Consider the following 15,997-nt stretch of genomic DNA (forward strand, 5'->3'; position numbering starts at 1 on the left):
TTGAGCATTGGGAAGTCAGATCTATAGGTTAGAGAAACAGATCTGACCTCAGAAGGTCATATGAGTGTGACTATGGAAGAAACTCGCCAAGTCCATCAGAGAACTTGATAAGTCGATTCGGGGTTGCCCCGCGATTCATGACCAGTGGTAACTCGTCGAGTGAGGCTTTAGAAGGATCCAGAGGACACGCTTGGACTCGCCGAGTCACCCATGTGCACTCGATGAGTCTGGTCAAAGTTTGACCGTTGACTAGAGTTGACTTCAGTTGACCTTGGGGTTTTGGTCAAGCTGATTCAAGAGAGGTTAGAGAGGGGTAGAATGGTCTTCTACCCATTATTAGAGATGAGAACATGAGAGGATTTTGATTAGAGATGTTATCCTATTGATAGGAGGAGGCTAGGTCGGGATATTCGAGTACGAGAATTTATCCGACTTCATACGAAGTGGGTATTCTCACTATACTTTACCTAGAGTGGTAATTATGTGTGATTGTAAGGTCTTATATGCTATGCAGAGTATGTGATATATGTTTTTATGTGATATGTATGTGTTATGTTATGTTATGAGTAGCATGGAATGGACCGGAAGGTCATCATGGTATGGACCGGAAGGTCATTATGATATGGACCGGAAGGTCAACAGTGTATGGAGTGGAATGTCAAGATGATGAGGATCGGATGGTCATACGGGTAGGGCCGGAAGGTCTACCAGGGTTAGGAAGGAAGTCCCCTGAGACACATGGATCAGAAGGTCCCATAGAGCTATGGCCTTGAGTGGCGTATGTGTTGTATGTGGTATTTTGGGGAGCTCACTAAGCATTTATGCTTAACGTGTTATGTGATATGTGTTTCAGGTACTAGCGAGGATTGCGGAAAGGCGCCGACATGATCTGTACACACTGATGAAGATTTATGTACTTGAGATTCTGGGGTTGTTTATTGAGATAATATGTGATACAATGGATTTTGTTATGAATGAAATTATGTTTTAAAATTATTATTTTTTTTTGGAAATTCACGTTCTTACAGACGGATTTGATTTTACTTCGCATCTCTCGTTTGAGTCTAACCGTTGTAGGGATGAGTGTTTTACTCGAAGGATTGCCAAAGCTTTGTTGCGTGTGATTGTATTCATGAAGTAGATAACTGACATTGTTGGGGGTTCTTCAGCAGCTGATAGTAGGGTGAGGTCGGGAACTTAGGAGAGCCTTGGATGTGTTGTAGTGAGTTGGATGTGTTGTTTAGTAGCAAATATGTGGAGTATCAGTTTGAGATGGTGATTCGGGGGATTTGGGATAATTCTTTAGGAAAATATGGATATGCGTGGAAGGTAGTCTGGGGCTTGTACTACTAAAAGCACAAGATCCATACTCGACTTGAGGAGAATCATGGAGAACCTAGGAAGCCAATGGATTGAGGATTCTTTTAACATGTTCTGATTATTGTATGGATGCTTTTCAAAATGGTTACGAGCACACGTGGAGGAGGTTCAGGTTCTGGTTCAGGCTCAGGTGCTGGTATGGAGCCGATGGATGAGCGGATGCGGTAATTCATCTTATCGGAGATCACTTGTGGTATTTTGAAGCTGACTCCTGTGATGTTTTTTACCATCAAGGAAGGGATCATGTAACTCTTGGATGATCGTCTCAAAACTTTTAGGGCCGTGATTGAAGTTGGACAGTTGGGGACTCATCGGGAGCTTAAGGCTTGTGGAGCCCTAGAATCTTTCGGGGAGGAGGACCCTATTGCTAGCTCTTGTCATGAAGGATAAATGTGGATTATGCATCATGCCTTCCGGGGAATTGATTCCATGATTGGATTTCCACTCAGGTATCGCAATCCTTACGCGAGGAGTTACTCGACATTATTGGTCGTGTAACTAGCAGATTGGTTGCCAGGTTTGCGGATTGGATCTCAGTTGTTCAGGTAGTTGATGGGATGGTCGAGGAGTTACTAATAGGTTATTGGTCGTGTAACTAATAGTCCTTACACGAGGAGTTACTTGACATTATTGGTCGTGTAACTAATAGATTGGTCGTCGGGTTTGCGGATTGGATCTCGGTTGTTCAGGTAGTTGATGGGATGGTCGAGGTGACTCGGGAGCAGGAGCTTGGTTTGGAGAGGAAACTAGGGAAGAGGAAGTGAACTCCTGATCCGGCTCTGTCAGCAACATCTAAGCAGTTTGATGTTTCCATGTCTAGTGCTAGAGGCCAAAGGGGCCACGCCATTTATGCAAAGGGTGAAGGAACCCATGAGAGTGTGCGTGACAAGTCTAAATGTGGCAGATACAGATGGAAGGTCCACCTTCGCCAAGAATGCACCTTGGAAGTAGAATTGTGTCATCGTGGTCATTAGCCTGGTCATATCAGGGCAAATTTCCCATGTTCAGCGGTTGGGGCATCTCAGGTTCCATCATAGGTGCTTTTGTAGAAAGGGGGAGCAGGACCCTGAGACATTACGAGTATGTATCATCTTCTCATCTTTCAAGCTTTAATCATTATGCTAATAATTCCATGTTGGTGTGTGTGAAATGTTATGCCCTGATTATCTAAGAACTGAAGCACCGTACGAGTGATATAGTTATTTTATCCGAAAAGTTTTCGTATGCTATTTTGCATGCCATGGGTTGTGTTTAGAAGAGGACTGAGTATCCCGCTTAGGAGAGCAGCATTCGGTCTGATCTTTGGTAGGTATCAGCAAAAAGTCAAGGAATACGCAAGGTAGGCATGTTGGGTTGAATACAGGATGTGTAGGGGTGTTCATGGTCTCGAGGTAGTTAGGAATTGGTTCAATCATAGGTGTAAGATTGGTAGTTTTCAGGTTCACACCTTCGAAGAGGCAAGTTGTAGGTTGCATGGGAATTATTCTAAGTGCAAGTAAGTGGTTGAACGGATTAGGTACTTGTTCGATATTGAGATATTGTTCCTTATCAACCGGTCAGTCGCCAAGGACTTGTAGTGGGTTCAGCAAGAAGTGCCTTAGGATCTTGAAATTCGTTGAGGTATTGGGCATGATCACCCGGTCTAGGAATGTATAAGCGCTAGGTTTAGCTAGTAAATGAAAGCTAGTTGTTGTAAAGCTCAGGTTGTCGATTGCTACCATCAGTAGGGTTTGAGCAGTGGTAAATTGTTACTCTTAAGTAATGGGAAAGTGTTTGCATGGTTTATTTTAGTCATTGGTATTGTCAATAGAAATCAAATGGTATTTTTTGGCAAACTTTGAATACATCGATCCTTCGGCATGTGAGTTGTTGAATTGATGACCTGTCTGTTCCGGTTAAGGGTTATAGTTCTATGCCACTAGCCGAGGTGGATTAAGGATTTGAAGTTGTATCATGGGAAGTACTTGGGATTATTGAGCTCATTGAGAATTCAAGAAGTGTTCATCTGGTTTTGGAATGTGTGTGGTTGTTGAGGTTGGCTAGTAATACAATGCTATTCTTGTAATCCCTAGTTATAATTGTTTGAATTTTAAGAATGTGAGACAGGTTAGAAACACATCAATTTTTGTAAATTTGGCAGTGTGTAGCTAAATCCATGTGGGGGAGAACTGTCTGGATTTTCGGGGATAAAATCAGGCGTGGAACCAAGGAGGGTTCCACATCCTAGTCGGAAGGGTAGCCAGCTCAAGTGGCAGTGTGGATAGAGTTTGCGCAAGGTTAGGTGTAAGGTTCAAATTATGTAGTGAGGTGTTGAAGTACATTTAGGTCTGGGTAGTGTTGAATGTCAAGGTCTTGTATTTCGAATGTGTGTATTATATAAGGCATTTTAGAGGTCGAAGCTTTAATGTCCAGTCCTTATGTATTTTTTGTATGCGTCTTTATGTCCCTATAAATAGGTATAAGTATAGGATTCGAGAGTACTTTTTGAAAGTTTGAGTGCTTGTACTCTTTTGTGTTCCTGTATTGTTTCAGATATAACCAAAGTGCCAAACAAATTCTGTTTACATCTTTGATTTGAACGCTTTCTATTCTTGATTTCATTCTTAATACTCGATTCAAATGAACTACATTTGGTATCAAAGCAAGATACAATCATTCAATTCTGGTTTTCTCATATTTTTCAAAATTTTTGTGTCGTTCTTTCCAATTTAAAAGATTTCCGCACTTTTGATTAAGAAAACTAGTTTTATTTGAGTGATTTGTTACGATTCTGCAATCGTTTGACTAATCGAGTGTTTTCTGAACAGTTACTGAAAAATTCATTCGTTAGATCTCCTTTTTCTAAAGCTTTTCGTCATTTCAGTCCGTACAACAATGAAAAATTTAACATGAACACGATGTCTGGATTTTAACATCTTCTTGAATCTTCTACTAAAATTCCAATGCTAATTCTAGAGTACTACAAACAATGGGCAGATCGCATGGAGGACTACGTCAACGAGATCAATAAGGATCTATGGAGATGTGTTATGAGTGGTAATTACCGTCCAGGAAGGCTAGAACAAATTGGAACAAAAGGTTCTTCTGCTGATGTTGGTTTGCAAGCTGATAAACAGAAAGCTAATGACAAAAAGTGTCTCCGTGAACTTCGTGGTGCTCTTCCACCGATGGTTTACAATTTTGTCTGGGGTTGCAAGATGGCGAAAGAGATCAGGGATACTTTGAAGGAAAAGTATCAAGGCAGTGAGAAGACGAGGAAGAGCTCGGTGAAGCAGTGTCTGCTAGAACTTGGGGAATTCAAGCAAAAGGAAGATGAAACTATCAAACTCTACTAGGATCGCTTGAATGAATTGATATTCAAGTGTAATCGTTATGGAGTTACACGATCAACTCTCGAATACAATCTTACTTTCTTGATGGGACTTCGGAAGGAATGGAGAAACATCAACTTAATGATCAAGATACATTAAAGCTTCGATGGATACTCTTTGGCACAACTTTAAAATGTACTCAAAGCTCATGAGAGTGAAATCAATGAGATAACTGAAGAGGGGAAGATGAATCTGGGAGGTGCTCTTGCATTGATGTCGAAGGTGTCTGCAAAAGAGTCTGAGGTCGAGGCTGTTGAGAATGTTGGTTTTGATGATAAAGGTTTTCTTGTGAATTCGGAGGATGAGGTTGTGGCGTATTATTCTAACAACAAAGTGAAGAAGTTCTTTAAGAAGCCTTTTAATCCTAAGTACAAAAATAACAATGATTTTAAGGGAAAATCGTCATTTGGGAAAGGAACGAGAGTAGAGTTGAAGGAAGAAAAGAAGGAGAACAATCCTTTAAAAAGATATTTGGCTAGTTTATTTGGTTTTTCTTTTGCTCGAAAATCATTTAAAAAGGGCTACCGTTTCGTGGTTATTAAGCCCTCCCCCCCCCCCCCCCCCCCCCCCCCCATCTTCTTTATTGCAATTTGGTGCTAGATTTGAAGGTTCATAAGTTACTTCTCCTTAAGGCTTATTTGGTATAAGTCTTAATGGCTTAAGAACAATTTAATACAAGTGAAGACTAACATATTTGGTGGTTGATTCTTGCTTGGTGGATACATTATAGAGATCTTCTTCTTTGGAGTTTAATGTCATTTTCATCAACTTCATAATTGCCAAAAGGAACCAATATCTTCAAAGGTTGTAAACTTTTTCCTTCCTATGGTTGTTTTAATCTTCACAAGCTTTGCAAAACGATCCTTGGTGGGTAAAATGGCTTTAGTTTGTTCAAATCTAAAATTGCTTTTGTTGCTAATCATGTCATTTTTGACACTATAATTAGACTATTTTTTGAATAAAACCCAACACATGCATGGTTTAATATTGGGAGTTTGGACAAATCTAAGAGATTAAAATCATATTGGACTTCAGATCTAACTTTGTGGTTGAGTTTATAGTGTATGCATGAGCTCTTTCTATTCCAAACTTGAAGAAAGGTGCATTCTTGAATCTAGGGTTTTAGATCTTGGTTGTTTGGAGACTTGGAATGGATAAAGTTGTAAAATTTATCAATCAAGTCACTTATGGGATCCAAATATGAGAATTAGAGGCATGAGCTTAAGGGATTAAGTGGTTTTTAGAAGTTAAGATTGGCCACAACGCGACACGACTCCTAGGCCGCGACGCGGTGGTTACTGAAGTTTGGTCATCACCTGATTTCAGCCAAGCTGCTCTACTATTTTATCCTTTTGTGACCACGATGCAACCAAGTGGTTTGGCCGCGATGTGGTAACAAAAGGACAACATAGTAGAGCAGCTTGGCTGAAATCAGGCGATGAAAAAATAGTCCTTTTGTGTAGAATTGGGTATTATGTCTAAGGGGAAGTTTGGGTTTGGCATTAGGTAGCTTGCGTTACTTGTTCAGTTGTTGAGTTCTGGTGCTTAGCTCTGTTGAGTTTCCTTGCTATACTATGTGTTAAAATGTATATCTTTGCATAGTAGGTTGTAGAGGAGTAATGATATGTTGGTTAGAGTATCGCTAGGATTGGTGATCGTTGTAGTGAATGTCGTAGGGGTTGCCTGTATTCATGTAAGATGACCTGAGAACTCTTGATCTAGATTTTCTTACATATTCCTTGTTTGGTTGTGGCTTTAGAGTAGGATTATCTATTCGACTGTATATCCGGAGGGACCATCGTTACACTGAAGGCCAGGTGCGGACCATCTTTATGCTGCAGGCGAGTGGGACATACCATTCTTGGACTGAAGGCCAATGTTTGTATGATTGTATGTATATTGTGGTGTATGGTATTTTGGGTAACTCATTAATATTTGACTTACAATTGTGGATTAAATGTTTCAGGTACTTCAGAGGATTGTAGAGGGCGAAGGCGTGACTATATACATATCAACAACTTTCATATTTTGTGATTCCGCATTAATGATCATACTCTGATTTTTGGGATGTAAACTTTTATAGTAAATGATTTTATAATATTACTTTATGAAAATGGATCCTTTTACTTAAGATTAAAAATGAAATTTATGCCTTGAAAAAATGGGACGTTACATTAACCTGCGTAGTTAACCAAGGTCAGTGGACAACTTATCCAAGTTAGGTATGGCCTTATATGGTACATGTAAATCCACGCCACCTATTTTGTTGGGTATTTTCCCTTTACATGTAGTCTGAGTTGTGGTTTGCACTAAGTACTAAGCCCCAATAACATTCTATCCCATTCTCATATTTGACATAAGTCTTACATCTAAGGTCTAATTAGATTGATTATTTTTTACTTGAACTTCCTCATTGTCTTACCTATATATTTGAACATATATAATATTTAGATTATACACCAATTATATGTTTTTATGGTATCTTCCACGTATTACTTTATACACCTTGGATATTTCAAAAGTTACAAGTATATGTTATTCCAAAACTCATATCTTTAAGGTCTATAAGCTTTTTCGTACTTTACACATCCTTAATTTGATGTTTCAAACCAATACTCAAGTATCATAGCTTGTTTCCACATGTTTCTATTCAATTCTTGTTTTGTTTCACTAAATAACAACGTACTTTGGATTTTTACCAAATCATTCTCATGTATTCTTGTTTCATTACCTTTTTAATACATGTTGTGACATGTATAAACATATTTATTGTATTTTTAAACATATAAGGTATGATAAATGGAAATACCTTAATAAATATCCTTTTGTCCCACCTGCATAATACCAGTATATTTTGTCTCTTTTACCATTTTTTATGGAATTACATGTTCCTTTACACTCTCTTCATTCCAAAATATATTATGACATGATCAAGCATAAATTCTACAATAATTTCACATAGCTTAGCATAATTTATCACTTTTATTTATCATTTTACTTGATTTTAATAATTGTTGCATATATATATATATATATATATATATATATATATATATATATATATATATATATATATATATATATAAGTTTCTAATATCCTTACTACATTATATGAATATTATAAGTGAGTCGTATCATTTGTTTACATTCTTATACCTTTAATAAGGTTTCATTTTTGTCCCTCTTTGTATATAATAGCATACTTTGTTTTTTTTTTGTTTTTTTATTAACTAAATTCTTGTGTTATCTAGCTACTGTAATACATAATATAACTTTTATTTTAGCTTTAAATACTTTTCCAACTCATATATCCATGGTTCATAAGCACTTTCGCATCTTTACCTTTTTTGTCCCTTAATTTAAGGATAGCAATAGTGGTCCGATTTTAGATACCTTGTGTGATTTTGGTCCCTATAGTTTTTATTTTGTTGTGATTTTGGTCCATACCCTACCTGAAATGACGATTATGCCCTTAACTGATTCTTTTTTAATTTTGTTTAATTGATTTCTTATTTTCTTAATTAAAAAAGCAAAAAATCACCCCACCCTACCCATCTCTCTCCCTCTCTCTCTCTGGTAAAGACCCATCACCGCACAATCGACCTTCAACCCATCGCATCCACCATCCTGCCACCATCATCGACCACTGCCACCTCAAACACTTCAATCAACCTCCAGCATTCGCTTAGCATCTAAGTCTGTTCCGGCCATATCAAGTCAAGGAAATGATTGATCTCGGTATTTCATTGTTTCCTAGATCCCTAATTAATCCAACTCATTTATTCACCAAATCATTTGGAGGTTGATTTATATATCTCGCAATTCCAGGTTCTTCTTCTTTTTTCTTTCATTGTGTTCACATGGAGATGAATTTTGTAAAGTTTAGGAAATTAACACATGATTTAGGAAGAACAGAGAGGGGGTTTTGTGAAATACGATTGTTTGACTGTATTCAATAAGTTTTTGCTCATCAACCATGGAGATGTACTGGTAGTAACTCCTGGAATTGAGATTATTGATCACATGGAAACCCCTTCATTGCCTCCATGGATTAGTGAAGATAATCTTCAAGCGTATGTGTATAGTTCTCTCATATGCCATTTTGAATGGTTGCTTTAAGCAAGATTAGGAAAGCAAAGTCCCATGTGAACAAGAACAAATTAGATTTACATCAGCAAAAATTGATGTTCCTTCCAGTGAAATTGGTAATCTGAAATCGATGAAACCAGGAAAAAATGATGATGTCTGTGTGAAGTTTTGAGAATGGGGGTAATCAAAAGATAATCAGATTAGGGGGGGGGGGGGGGAGATATATCGGGTGGGTGGGATTTTTTAATTAATTAAAAATATTAACATAAATATAAAAAAACAAATGTGAGAGTATAATAGTCTTTTTAAGTTGATAGGGACCAAAATCACTAAAAAGATCCAATTTTGGACAATTTGTGCACCATTAAAATTTTTTGGACCAAAAACACATAATTTTACCAACCACAGAGACCATTTTTGCAATTTTGTCTTAAGGATATAACAACATACTTTGCATGTTGTCCGATTTTCATAATCACTTATTTCTTTGTCTTTCCTAACTATGACATATTATGACTTTTTAAACATAATTCTCATTTTCATTTGGTGTTTAAAGCATATTTCACCATCGTTCACTGGATAATTCTTAATTTATAAATTTCAAGCGCTTTAACCTTTCAAAGATATCCCATGAAATTTCATCCTTATATTTACCATTTACACAAGTGATGTTATAAACACACACCCTTTAATAAGATTTTGTTCTTGAAATCCCATGAAAATCTACTAATACAAATATTTTTTTCCCTTTTTTGACTTCCCTTCAACTCCCCGAGCTACAATTAGGATCTCACATGTGTTTTTTATTCTCATACGTTGTATTTACCTTACAAATAATGTATTCATTTCAAGAAAAAAAAATTAAATGATTAAATTAAAGTCTTAGTTTTTTTGAGGTTTTTTCACACATGCCATAAAAACAGATATAAAAAACATTAATTATAAGAAGTATTACTATAATTAAATATGAAATATATTAATTATAATAATATAGATTCTTATTGAAAAATATAAAATACATTGATTATGGAAAACATTCATCGTGTATTTAATACATATCATATTTAGTTATGGTAATATTTTTTATATATGTCTTTAGGACATAAGCCTATGTCGTTTATAATTTTTTTTTTGGAACATTAAGACTTTAAAATACATTTTTTCTTTTGGAACTTTAAAACTTTAAAATACAATTAGCACAATCCGACATGGACTGTTTTGAAAATATAACAGTTTTATAAGATTTGTGAGTTGTGACAGAACTTTTATACCGCAGGCGATGGATGTATATAATTAATTCTTAATTGATGTTGTAAATTAAACAATTGAAATCTATTTAATCTTTAATTTTTTTTGTAAATTAAACAATTGAACTTAATTGAAATCTATTTACTCTTTCAAAATTAGTTCTGATTTGGATATCTTGAATAAAATGAACTAATACTTTGACTTAGATCGATATGGAAATAGGCATTTACCCTTCCAAAATCCTGAAAACCGCCAACTTAAAGAGCCTCAACCCTAGCAACCCCCACTTCACTCTTTTTCCGTCTCTCAAACCCTTCAAACCCCACTAAACCAGGCCACCACCATGAAGAAGCTCTACAGAAAAAGCACAGTCCACCCATCGCCGCCACTCATTTCGGACCAACTTGCTCTTTTGCCGGCAGCCATCTTCACTCTCACGGTGGCTCTCTCCCAAGAAGATAAAGAAGTCCTGGCTTACCTCGTTTCCTCCACTAACTTCCCCACGGCCAGAAAAAGCACCACCACCAGCACCACCTGCAAATCCTCCTCCTCCTCCGCCGCCGACCACCCACCTCTCTTCAACTGCAGCTGCTTCCGGTGTTACATGAGTTACTGGGTACGGTGGGATTCTTCACCTAATCGCCAACTCATCCACGAAATTATCGATGCTTTCGAAGATGGATTGGTTCGACACAAGAGAGAGAAAAGCAAGAAAGATAGAAAAAAGAAATATAATAGTAGTAATAGTAGCAATGAAGAAACCACTACACCTGAGTCGACTGAGTTAACTCAGTCTCCGGAGCTGAGTCCGGTAACTTTAAACGAGTCGGAATCGGTGGGAGACTGTGAAGAAGGGTCTGTGAGGAAGCTGGTGAATTTTCTTGGAGAACGAATTTGGAGTGTTTGGACATGAGGGGTAAAACTGTCAATTTAGCCAAAGAAGGTTGGTTTAAGGTGTTCACTTTACCACTACTACTTTCTTGAAATTACTCATTGGTCCTTTTAATTTTGGTCTGTAAAATATTTACCCTTTTTTTCAATGTGAAAAAGTGGTAGTTTATTTATTTATTTATATTTCATGCTATATGCTCCATATTGTTAATTTGCTCATAAAATCTGTAATTCAAAATGAATAATCAATAAATTCCCACAAAGAAAACTATGATTTACAAAATTAGCAACTAAAAATTAGATTGTAATTTCAAATAGTATGAGAACATTTTAGAATTTTCAACAATGCACTTTGGAGCTACATTTACCCTTCTTTCCACTATCATGGCGTTTTAATTTTTAAAGATTATAATATAGTTGAAATAACGATTTATAAAGGTCAGTGAATAATTACTATATAATAAAATCTCCCTATTTTTTGTAATTTGGCTGTTAAAAATAAATTTGAACTCGAAGCTTGTTATTTTTAAGACAAAACTTCAAAAATGGTCCCGTTCGTTTCTGAAAATATCAAGTTTAGTCATAAGTTTAAAAAACCTGTTTCTGAAAATATCAAGTTTAGTCATAAGTTCAAAAAACCTCACAGATGGTCTTTGTGGTTTCAAAACTTTTAACAATCGGTCATTTTCGCTAACTCCGTTAGCTTTTGGCCGTTAAGTGAAGGGCATTTATGTCATTTCACTACCACAGAGACTATTTATGAAGTTTTTGTCTTATATATATATATATATATATATATATATATATATATATATATATATATATATATATATATATTAATGGGTCCCATCCCCTCTCTCTCTCTCTCTCTCTCTCTCTCTCGTAAGTCTTCTTCCTAAACTCAGATCAAGATTCAAATTCCAAATCAAATTTCCACAAACTTGATTTCAATTGGGTTTTGAATCTCGTTATCAATCAAACCTCAAATTCTAAATCAGATAAGGACTCAAAGTTGTTTCGTGTTTTAATTGAATCAAAATCTCTCTATTTCTTTTCCCTGCTCCAGTTGAGCCTAATCTGCATCTTTATCGGACAAAGAAGACTCCCGTTATTCCAATTCGAGCTCCAACTTTTCCGATTCACCCTTTTCCCTTTCTCTTCTTCCACGAACAATCACCACCACCATTTATATGTTATCTCCGACCAACAACTACCCTCCCCTGCCCCCATCTGATATGTCTTTTTCGACAAGTTTAAAGAAATCAGCCCAAAACAATTTCAAAATCAAACATGTTGCAACCTCTCAGTAACCCATGTGAGAATACAATTGCCGGAAATCACTGCTTTTCTCTTGCCCGACCCACCCACTTGACCCTCAACATCACCCAATATATCTTGCCATCATCCATTGTACCTCGCCATCAACCAAACCAGGTAACATCTCCGACGAACATCAACAACACCATCACCTCTTCTTTATTAGTCCTAATTTTCTTCTGTTATTCTGAACAACCCGACCATGTTTATAGGAATACAATGTTATAGAAAAACAATGCATAAACCCATTACAATACTTATAGAAACAATAAACCCTAGAAATTAGATAAGCATAAGCAAACGAAAAACCCGATTTCTAATTCCGCAATAAAATATATCACTGCAACATTATAAGGTTTCTTCTTCTTTCCTCTTTTCTAATCGGGTAAAAGACCCTTTTCAGTTGGTGGATTCAGATTAGGGAAGAAACATGTCACATAAAACGAGTATGAGGCTTCAATGGCGTCGATGCTAGCTGAGCTGATGCAAAGACAACCAGACAAAGAGTTTTGACTATCAAGCTTACAAAATTTCCAACTCAAGTATGTGGTAGTTTGATTCAAAACCAATTTTACAATCGGAAGGAGAAGTCTTCGTATATTTGCAGATTTCTGAGTAGATTTCAGGGGATAAACGATTTATTGGTGATAGATTTGGGTTTTGGTTTGTTGATTATTGTTTTGTGTTCTCTTAGGGTTGAGAATCGGGAATAAGGGTTGCGATTTCAAGGAAGGAAGATTGATCAGGAGAGAGAGAGACCCTTTAATATTAAATAATTATATGTATATATATATATATATATATATATATATATATATATATATATATATATATATATATATATATATATATATATATATTTTATAAATAAGGCAAAAACTTTATAAATGGTCCCTATGGTAGTGAAATGACAGAAATGCCCTTCACTTAACGGCAAAAAGCTAACGGAGTTAGCGAAAATGACCATTTGTTAAAAGTTTTGAAACCATAGGGACCATCTGTGAGGTTTTTTGAACTTAGGGATTAAATTTGATATTTTGGAAAAAGAGGGACATTTTTGAAGTTTTGTCCATTTTTAATGATGTATTTACTGGAATAGCGAGCGTTTTTTCGGGGGAAGCGATAATGTTGCTACATTATGTACAATTTTTATCGCATGTCAAAAGGTTCTTGTATCCTTGGGATGCTCACTAGGAGAGTTGATTGAGACTTGCAATTTTTTATTTTGTTTTTTTTTTCCAATATTTAAATTAAAAAATACCAACAATCATTCATCACATATCCTCTATTTTTGCCAAAAAAAAAAAAAAAAAAAAAACTCATTTAATTTGTAATCCGAAGTTTTTGTTTGGATGTAAGTTTTAGATATGATATGATATGGTATTAATATTTTGGATCTTGTAGGACATCTTTTCTGGATGTGCTGTTATTGCATTAAGTCACTTAGTTGTGTTAGTACTTAGTACTATGGAAATTTTAATGACATGAAACTAATAAACAGAATGGTAATTTAAGGATATTCACAGTTTGATTAATATCTGGTTTAACCACCATTCATTTTCTTCTTAAAAAATCATCCATTACTTTAAAAAAATTTAATCACCGACCATTATTATAGCTACGGTCGTTTTTTTTTTAATCTTAAAAAACCATCCATATTTACAAAAAAAAAATCATGTTGACTATTGTTCGGTTTTTTTTTAAATATCTAGGACTTATTTTATATTAACAAAAACTGAATATATCAAATTTTATAATTTTTTTTTCTAAAAACAATCATCTATATTAATATATAGTAAAACTATTTTCTTTTTCAAAATTTGAGTTTGTTGACATTCACATGCGAATAAATATAACATATTCATATAGAATAAATATTTGGAACCTTTTTTTTTTTTTTTTTTTTTTTTTTTTTTTTTTTTTTTTTTTTTTACATATGTATCATACCACATAACATTGTTGTTTGAAAATTTAAATTCTTTTGTTTAAAAACATGTTTCAATATCTTGTGGCCCGTAAAGATTTGGAATTTTACCCTATGCAAGTGTGAAAATTGGTTCCAACCAATTTCACAAATAATTTTTTTTCTTATTTTTAATACGACTTTCGACCCCTAAACATTATTAAATGGACAAATGGTTATATCTTGATGTTTTTCTTTGATACATTCGATTTGGTAGAGCATTTGTCCAAATGGATTTAAGATGAATGATAAAGTTTATGTTAAAATAAGGTGGATTTGGATTTAAGATGAATGATAAAGTTTATGTTAAAATAAGGTGTGAGAAGAAGTTAACAATATAATTCCTATGTTTTTAATTCATTCCACATGAATATGAGTATGAGAATGAAAAGGTAGTAGTTTTATAAGTACAAAGATTTTTAACCTTGTAAGTCTTATACTACAAAAGGCTTTCTTTTGTTGGTTAGTTAGGTTCATTAAATTTATGTGCGTCTTGTAGACACTAATGCACCGCCTGTCGATTAGAAAAGTTTAGGGACATTTTTGTTATTATTTCTTTCTTTTCATAACAGAAAATTCATTAAGATCTTAGTTACATTTAATTCATATTTCAATTTTGATTTGTATTTATACTTTGTTGGTTACACATTTAGATGTGGCTTGACAGTGACAATTCTGATTATATAAATACAATCATTCGAGACCAAATTAGACACATCAAATGAAACATTCTCTTGCACTTTTTTCAAATATGCTTCTACTTCCTTCTGTTAAAGCCAAGGTAAATTCTGATTTAGTGAGGGTTCTGAAGATCTAGAAGAATCGCTTTACGTTGTTGTATAATGGGAAAAATATCGATACTTTGTTTTAGAGACATTGTGTTAAACACATGCCTAAACAACACTTGTTTGTTTATTTATTTATTTATTTATTATCATCATCATCATCATCATCATCATCTTGTGCATTCCCATTATACATTGCTAACAAGTAGGATCAATGCTCTACATACTAACTTCTTCGATTTTGTAAAGACTTCTATTGTTAGTATGCACATTAGACACTTGGACATAATCTTCAATCATCATGTGATTTAAAATGTAATTTAAAATTTTCACATGTAGAGAATTTATCATATAATTTCTCATTTGAAAAGTTCTAATAATAGCATCAAATACCTATATGTTTGTTTATCTATAAATATAAAAAATTATTAATTTGATGTATTCTGTTTTTTATAAAAAAACATAAGCTCTAAAAAAAAAAGAAAAAAAATGAATAATGGTCACGATTATTATTATTATTATTATTATTATTATTATTATTATTTGTAAATACGAGTGATTTTTTAGAACAAAAGAAACCTGCAAAATTAGCAACACTGACAATAACATATATTTGTGAGTGCGATGATTTTTTTGAAGTATCATCAGTTATTTAGAAAAAATATGACTGTTAAGCATAATATTATTGGTCAAATTATAAGGGTTATCATAACAAAATTGACAATAACATATATTTGTGATTGCGATGATTTTTTTGAAGTATCAACGGTTATTTTAGAAAAAAAATATAAAAGTTAAGCATAATATTATTGGTTAAATTATAATGACTTTTGGGTCTGTTCAACAAAACTAGCTGGTAGCGAGTAGTTTGTAGCATATAGTGAGTAACTTGTAGCGGGTAGGCTTTGTTAAAGGCTACGTGAAGTAGTTTTTGGATTTGGAGCGTTTTGTTT

General features: G+C 34.6%; 1 protein-coding gene across 1 annotated transcript; it reads left to right on the forward strand.

Moving 5' to 3' along the window:
- The first annotated feature begins 10,240 nt into the window (after positions 1 to 10,240).
- Positions 10,241 to 11,172, forward strand: LOC111890960 (uncharacterized). Its single transcript, XM_023887036.3, has one exon. The coding sequence runs from the start codon at positions 10,432 to 10,434 to the stop codon at positions 10,999 to 11,001; it is 570 nt and encodes a 189-aa protein (XP_023742804.1). The 5' UTR covers positions 10,241 to 10,431; the 3' UTR covers positions 11,002 to 11,172.
- Positions 11,173 to 15,997: the final 4,825 nt, after the last annotated feature.

The sequence above is a fragment of the Lactuca sativa genome, chromosome 7 (assembly GCF_002870075.4).
Source record: "Lactuca sativa cultivar Salinas chromosome 7, Lsat_Salinas_v11, whole genome shotgun sequence".
Taxonomy (NCBI): Eukaryota; Viridiplantae; Streptophyta; class Magnoliopsida; order Asterales; family Asteraceae; genus Lactuca; species Lactuca sativa.